A 6,409-nucleotide genomic window follows, 5' to 3' on the forward strand; every position below is an offset into this window, starting at 1 on the left:
CCTAATGGCTGATCGAGTTCGCCTTCTCTATGTCAATCCCCACATCAACCGATTAATATTGATGCAAGTACGTAGTTTCAGGTTCCTGGACATACTTTGCGGTGCAGCTCTTGAAGTTAATCAGTGTCGGGTCCCAAAAGGGATAGACATTATTAATCACTCACAAAGGAACAACAGATGGAGATTATCTCCCAACTCACTCACAGATATTTGTATTGAGCAGAGGAACATCGAGTATCATCGAGTGTATGCATGAGTATACTATTGTTATGATTTGACAAAGGGGGTTAGCAGACGCAGCAGCGGAGGCGAGCATTTTATAGCCCTAGGAAGGTTGGTACTGTTACAAGATGAATCGGTACCGGAAGATCTCAGCCGTTGAAGTGAGTATGTCGTGGCCGTAGGATCAGAGCTTTTTTTTCGAAACGAGTGGATAACTGAACTTCAAACACCTGCAGCCTCAATCTTCAACAGGTGCACGGTCTGACATTCAGCCATCTTTTGCATCTAGTCATCACTGAACTGTACCTATCTTTTGGCAAAATCATAAGCAATTGAGGTCGAACCTTGCTATACATACCATTGTTTTTCGTCGGACACTAGTACGACCAGATGGCCCACAAACTGATCATCTATGATCTGTCTTTAATCGTACTAAGTGTTGGACAGAAATTCATCGTATGTATAGCAAGGTTCATTGAGGTCTATTATTGGCGCCAGAAGAGCTTTGTACTGGGCAATCACTCTTGAGTCTTACCAGGCAATCAACCAGCCTTCCGTGCGTTCTTATCTGCGCACATGTGTAGCCTGTTGCTAGGGCCTACAGCGTATGTTCCAAGAAAATTACTTGTCAAAGAAATAAATGTATCTAGTCGTATTTTACTTCTAAAATACATCCATTTTTATCCATTTCTCCAACAAGTAATTCAGTACAGAGGGAGTATATGGTGGCCTCATCTGCAGTAATTTTTTTCCTTCTAGCCACGCCGATTAAATTTGACGATATGACAGATGCAATTACTTCACGGTTTTGTAGAATTTTTTCATGTTATCTCATAAGTCTTTGACGCCCATCCTAACTCGGACAAGAGTCGATGGCACCACCACCATCTACAACAAAATTCATCAATCAAAGCGTACACAGCCACTTCTGTTACTGCAATCCTCACTTACTCAGTCGTTCTCGTTCCGACTCTTTGTCCCGGCAGTTCAAGACCACACGCAAACCGTCCAAAGCAACAGTACAGACACCACCCACATGGATCATGTTCACTTGTTCCGACGCCTAGTCCTCCTCTAGGCAGGAGCGCTATTCGCTAGCATGGCAGACAGCGCCTTTTCGCACATGTAGCCAGCAGGCCTGATCCTACAGCCCTAGGAAGGGGCACTGGCTCCTCGCGTGCTCGGGGACCAGCTTCGCCGCGATCTCCATCGGAAGCCCCTTCAGCTCTGCCGAGCGCAACAGATGAAATGGTAAGAAACTCGGTGATTGATCGATGTTGGTGTAATGTGGCTGACCGATGTGCGTCAGTGTGCTTACCGTGAGGCTTGAAGTTGAAGAGGGGAGGTAGGAACCGGCCGTTGGGGAGGCGGGTGTTTGGGTCCCGGAGCTCGTCGAAGAACGGATGGATCAGAGCGTCCAGCTGCATGAACATCGAAGTGTGGTGTTAGAGAGATTTAGACATGTGAAACTGTGTTTTGTATGTGAAAGAAACTGCAGGGTACGTATGCGCTCACAGCTGAGGACCGAAGGTGCGGTGAGTACTGAAGAAGCCTGGAGACCAGGTCCACTGCTTCAGGCGGCATTCGTCTGTGGAACACCTGCAGTTAAGTGAAAGCTGTCACATATAAATCACCACCAAAATTTTAACTTGGAAGCACCAAAGTTCCATTCGGAGAGCCCTCGTACCTTATGCCATGGATGGGCCTTGATTTGGGGAAACTTAAATTCCGTGTAGTTCGGGTTCATACATTTGATTTCTTCCCTTGTAGGAGTGCCCAGAATCTGCAACAACCATCACAAACTTGTTAATGGATGGCCTGAACACTATGAATAGATGACAATATTGAGCAGTAGAATCACCTTGATAATTTCAACAAGTTGATCAACTCCACTTTCACCAGGAAACAAAGGCTGTTAATCAGACCAGACAAAAATGTGAGCTGCATGATTTCTCCTTGACCAAGATTATTTTTATTCAGTGTTTTTTATAAGAGAAAGAGAACAATTAGGACTGCTGATTTTTCAAGTTCACCTGTCCTGTCAGAAGTTCAGCAAGAACACATCCAGCAGACCAGATGTCAATTGCTGTTGTGTACTCAGTAGCACCAAAAATAAGCTCTGGTGCCCTATAGTACCTAGAGCAGATGTATGATATATTGGGTTCGCCCTTCACCTAAAGAAGAATGTATAAAATGCTAAACAGCATATCCTAAGCTCATATACAACAATATCAAGAAGGTTCAATGCAACAGTATCAAGGATGGTCAAGGTAAATACCAGAACTTTTGCACTTCCAAAATCACAGATCTTCAGCTGATGAGTGTGTGGGTTAACCTAGTAAATAGAAGCAAAACAGTGGATCCAAAGGGAGGCATGAGAAGCTGATGATGTACATTGCAAATAATGCCTCAGATACATCAAGGTGCCTAAGATGCTCGACATTATCTTCGAAGTAAGATTGTGGATTGCGTTCGAATGTTAGCTTTGACCAGAAGCACAGTCAGCACATCTGGAGCATATATCGTTGAATGGTTGCATACTTACGAAATTAAGATGGTAAGATTTTTTTTGTGCTTTATTAGACCTAATCCTGAACTTTCAAATGAACGGTAAACAGCATCATAAATGAAATCACAGTGACTAGTTAACTACTGTTAAGAGTAGTGTGGGATTAGTCAATATAGGACAAACCAGATGTACCAGACACCAGCTACCTTTTTGCAGAAGATGGAATAATTTATATCCTGTATGGAACCACTCAAAAAGAAGTTCACAGTAAAATGATGTCTTCAACTTACCAGAAGATTCTGTGGTTTTATGTCCCTGTGGCAAACACCAACGGTGCGATGGATATAGGCCAGTGCCCTACAAATCTGTCAAAGTAAACAGATATGAGGAAATTATCCAAAGTAACTGGGCTGGAGTCTGGAGAGCTAATATTTAAATAAGGGTATTCATATACTACCTCCGTCCAAAAATACGTCTTACATTTTTGGGACGGAGGTAGTATGTTTGTAGAAAAGTAAAGCCAGGTCCACTTGAACTATGTACAGAGTTGGACACATTGGAAGCACAATTCAGACTGTAGAATGGGAACTAATCAATCAGAATGGATAAAAAATCTGCGTACGAAAGCAGTAGGCAGTATCCCACCCTTTTTTTTTTTGTCAAATTCATCAGGCAAGCCAAAAAATGCGAAATAGGATCCATAATCTGAGACAATAAACTACTCCCATGATTCCTTATTACTCAGCGTCTAAGATTCAGCATACATACCAAGGAAAATAATTACAGTGCATGCGTTGGTTTGGGCCGCTTTGCTCTCCAATCAAAGAATACATGTGGCGCATGCATTGGTTCAAATTCTAACACGCTGGGTAATATGGGAAAAATGAGAAAAAGTAACACGCTGGGTATGAAGGAACGGAGTGTATCAAAACCAATTTAATACAGAAGCTATTTGCTTGCAAACAGTATGTGCAATTTAATACAGAAGTTATTTGCTTGTCGAGTTGCATCAGTAAGGCAGCACCACACATCAAGCTAAAGGAAACCTAGCACTGAAGTTAATGGTTACCTGATAAGTATATAGCTTCACATATATCAGTGGCATGCGCTGGTTCATCTTGTTGTAGTGTCTGATGACACGGTGAACTGTCTCAGGAACATACTCAAGCACAAGATTCAGAAAGAGTTCGTCCTTTTCAGTGGTTGAGAAGAAGCAGTGTTTCAGAGATACGACATTTGGATGGTCAAGTAGACGCATCATTTGCAACTCACGGTTCTTGTATCTCTTATCCTGAAGGACCTTCTTGATAGCTACTGTCTCACTTGTCTCCAAACATTTTGCCTGCCAAGCCAGAAGTAAAGTTGTGTGGTTATGCTCAAGTTATGTGTTATACAAAAAAAGGTCAAGAAGCAGCAGTTCTAAATGCCCTTGCAAACATACCTGGAACACAACACCAAATGATCCTTGACCAATGACACGTTCAGCCATGTAACTTATTGTCTGCCATTCACAAAATTGGATGCAAGTATCAGAAGCTTTAGACACCTTAAGTCAAGTAAGCAATAATTAAGCTGCATCTCTACCTGCTTCCTTTGGCCATCTCTGCCTCCTATAGTTGTGACTATAATATGACCAGCTTCTGTTCCATTCCCATTGATGATTGTTGCCTCTACTTCCTGCGACAATGAACAAATTAGACTCGAGTGTAAATTTCCAGAAAATACGACCTAGCATTGCAAACAGAAAGACCACAACAATATATGATAATACCTTTTCGTCACTTATTCTCATATTACTAATTTCATCCGGCAATTTATCCACTTCACTACTACCACCAGCATCTCTCAGCCCAGATGCCGGTGCGACACCAAATGAGGTCATTGAGCTGATTCGGAATTATGACTCTGAAACCTTCAGAGCACTGAACATGTTATTACCTGCAACATCAAAGCAGCAGAAGTAAGGAACTTAAGTCGGTATTGCAAATCTGTCAACGGAAGGCCTATGAATCAGAGGTGCGCATATCTGACATGAATGGCAATGGATCTCCAACCACCAGGAGTGCAAAATAACTAGCAGGAGAAGGAAAGCAAGGTTGCCGATGCACAACAAAAGCACTTAAGTGAATGGTTGTATAATGACATGCAGATACTACCAGGGCAATTCATGGACCAAGATAACTTCATGTGGAGTGGGATAAACACACACAGCTACTTCTGCATATGGAAAATTAAGAACAAAGTAACACAATAAACAATCCGGCCGCACTACAATATGAATACGTCCAAGAAAAATTACAGATTTCAGCTGAAATCGTACATGTGCCACAAATAAAATAAAAATAATGCAACGAAACGCTGGGCTGAATGGCTTAGACAGAAGAATCCGAATGAACACTAGGGTTCACCGACAACATCTGAATGCACAGCACTCGCGCAAAGATTACTAGGACCAGCTCCCAGGTTCCACAGCTCAAGAGAACTAGCTGCTAGGATTTAAATCGGTAGAGACCCTTTAGTTAAAAAGATTCACATCAATTTCCGTGTGAACGAACATCACCTGATGCGTTCGCCTAGTGAGTTTCCCCAAATCAAGAAACTCAAGGAGCAACAGAGGATATTGACTGATAGAAAAACCTGTTTTTTCCCCTCATGTAGAAACGCAACGCAACAAAGCAAGATCGGCATTGTATATGCTAACCATGACTCATGGTAACTCCTGGTTATTAACTACGCCCTCCTCTAATTTCAGAGTTAGCTCCCCCGTTACCAAAAGAGCAGGGGACGAGGGAGAACAGACGTTTTCCTATCGAACTGGGAAAACCGAAACGAGTACAGAGAACTGGAGATGTGGTGGTGTGTTTGCAACAGGTTTGGGCAGAAAAATCGGAGCTTGAATTGAGCGCTCAGGAACACGCTCATTCCCTCCCCACGGCGCGGCCCAGGGACCCAATGCCGCTCCGCCGCAGCGATCGCGCCTGTCCCCCGCCGAAGACCCACCGGCGGACCGACCCCAGGCGAAATTCGAGCGCCGATCCCCCGCGGATCTGGCCGCCCCTCGCGGATTCCAGCGGCAGAGAGGCCTGGTTCGGGGCGCGTACGTACCGGGTTGGTGCGGCGGCGAGGCGCTCCGGTGGGCGGCCGGACCATAGGGCTGCGGCGGGCGCGGGCGCGGGCGGATCGGAGGGCCTGGTCCGCAGCTGCTCGGGTCGCCTCCACTGGAGTGCGCTCCACTCCAGTCCAGTCCAGTCGCAGCAGCGGGCGCGGGTGCGGGGGTCGCGTCGCTGTGGTGGTCGGCGTGGGCCGGTGGGGTGGGGTGGGGTGGGGAGAAGACACGGGGAAAAGGAAATGGAGTTCCCAAAATACCCTTCTGATGCCAAGAGCTAGCTGGGCGTCGGCTGGCCGGTCAGGTGCATGGATCGGTCGTCTGGCCAGCCCTCGGATTGCCCGCCTTGTGGCCGGTTTTCCTAACTGAACTAGATAATTGCCTATGTGTTGCAATGAGGGTTTAAACATTCTGCTTAGATTAGCCCATGATTACACGTCTATTAGTACATTCTAGTGTGTTGAAATCTTTAAAAGATTTTGTATGGAATGGTCGTGGTTTACCTGCCATCTTATTATTAATCACTTATTTGGTATGAATTTACTGACTTATAAAAAAAATTATTTTATCTT

At 44.7% G+C, this 6,409-nt stretch overlaps 1 protein-coding gene across 1 annotated transcript; it reads right to left on the reverse strand.

Annotated features, from left to right (window-relative positions):
* Window positions 1-995: 995 nt before the first annotated feature.
* On the reverse strand, window positions 996-6,049 carry LOC123123624 (shaggy-related protein kinase alpha). The gene is made up of 13 exons (XM_044544160.1): window positions 5,837-6,049; window positions 4,503-4,669; window positions 4,316-4,408; window positions 4,173-4,232; window positions 3,801-4,073; window positions 3,022-3,096; window positions 2,501-2,557; window positions 2,256-2,396; window positions 2,084-2,134; window positions 1,910-2,005; window positions 1,738-1,821; window positions 1,541-1,643; window positions 996-1,449 (listed from the first exon to the last, which is right to left on the reverse strand). Exons 2-13 carry the CDS (start codon window positions 4,611-4,613, stop codon window positions 1,367-1,369), a joined length of 1,227 nt encoding a protein of 408 aa, XP_044400095.1. The 5' UTR covers window positions 4,614-4,669; window positions 5,837-6,049; the 3' UTR covers window positions 996-1,366.
* Between the last annotated feature and the right edge of the window lie 360 nt (window positions 6,050-6,409).

The sequence above is a fragment of the Triticum aestivum genome, chromosome 5D (genome assembly GCF_018294505.1).
Source record: "Triticum aestivum cultivar Chinese Spring chromosome 5D, IWGSC CS RefSeq v2.1, whole genome shotgun sequence".
Lineage (NCBI taxonomy): Eukaryota > Viridiplantae > Streptophyta > Magnoliopsida > Poales > Poaceae > Triticum > Triticum aestivum.

Coding starts and splice junctions, on each gene's coding strand:
- LOC123123624 (XM_044544160.1), bottom strand. CDS start 4,613: ATGACCTCATTTGGTGTCGCACCGGCATCTGGGCTGAGAGATGCTGGT. Junction 2,006..2,083: donor AACTTGTTGAAATTATCAAG/GTGATTCTACTG, acceptor TGGTTGTTGCAG/ATTCTGGGCACTCCTACAAG. Junction 1,644..1,737: donor CGCACCTTCGGTCCTCAGCT/GTGAGCGCATAC, acceptor ATGTTCATGCAG/CTGGACGCTCTGATCCATCC.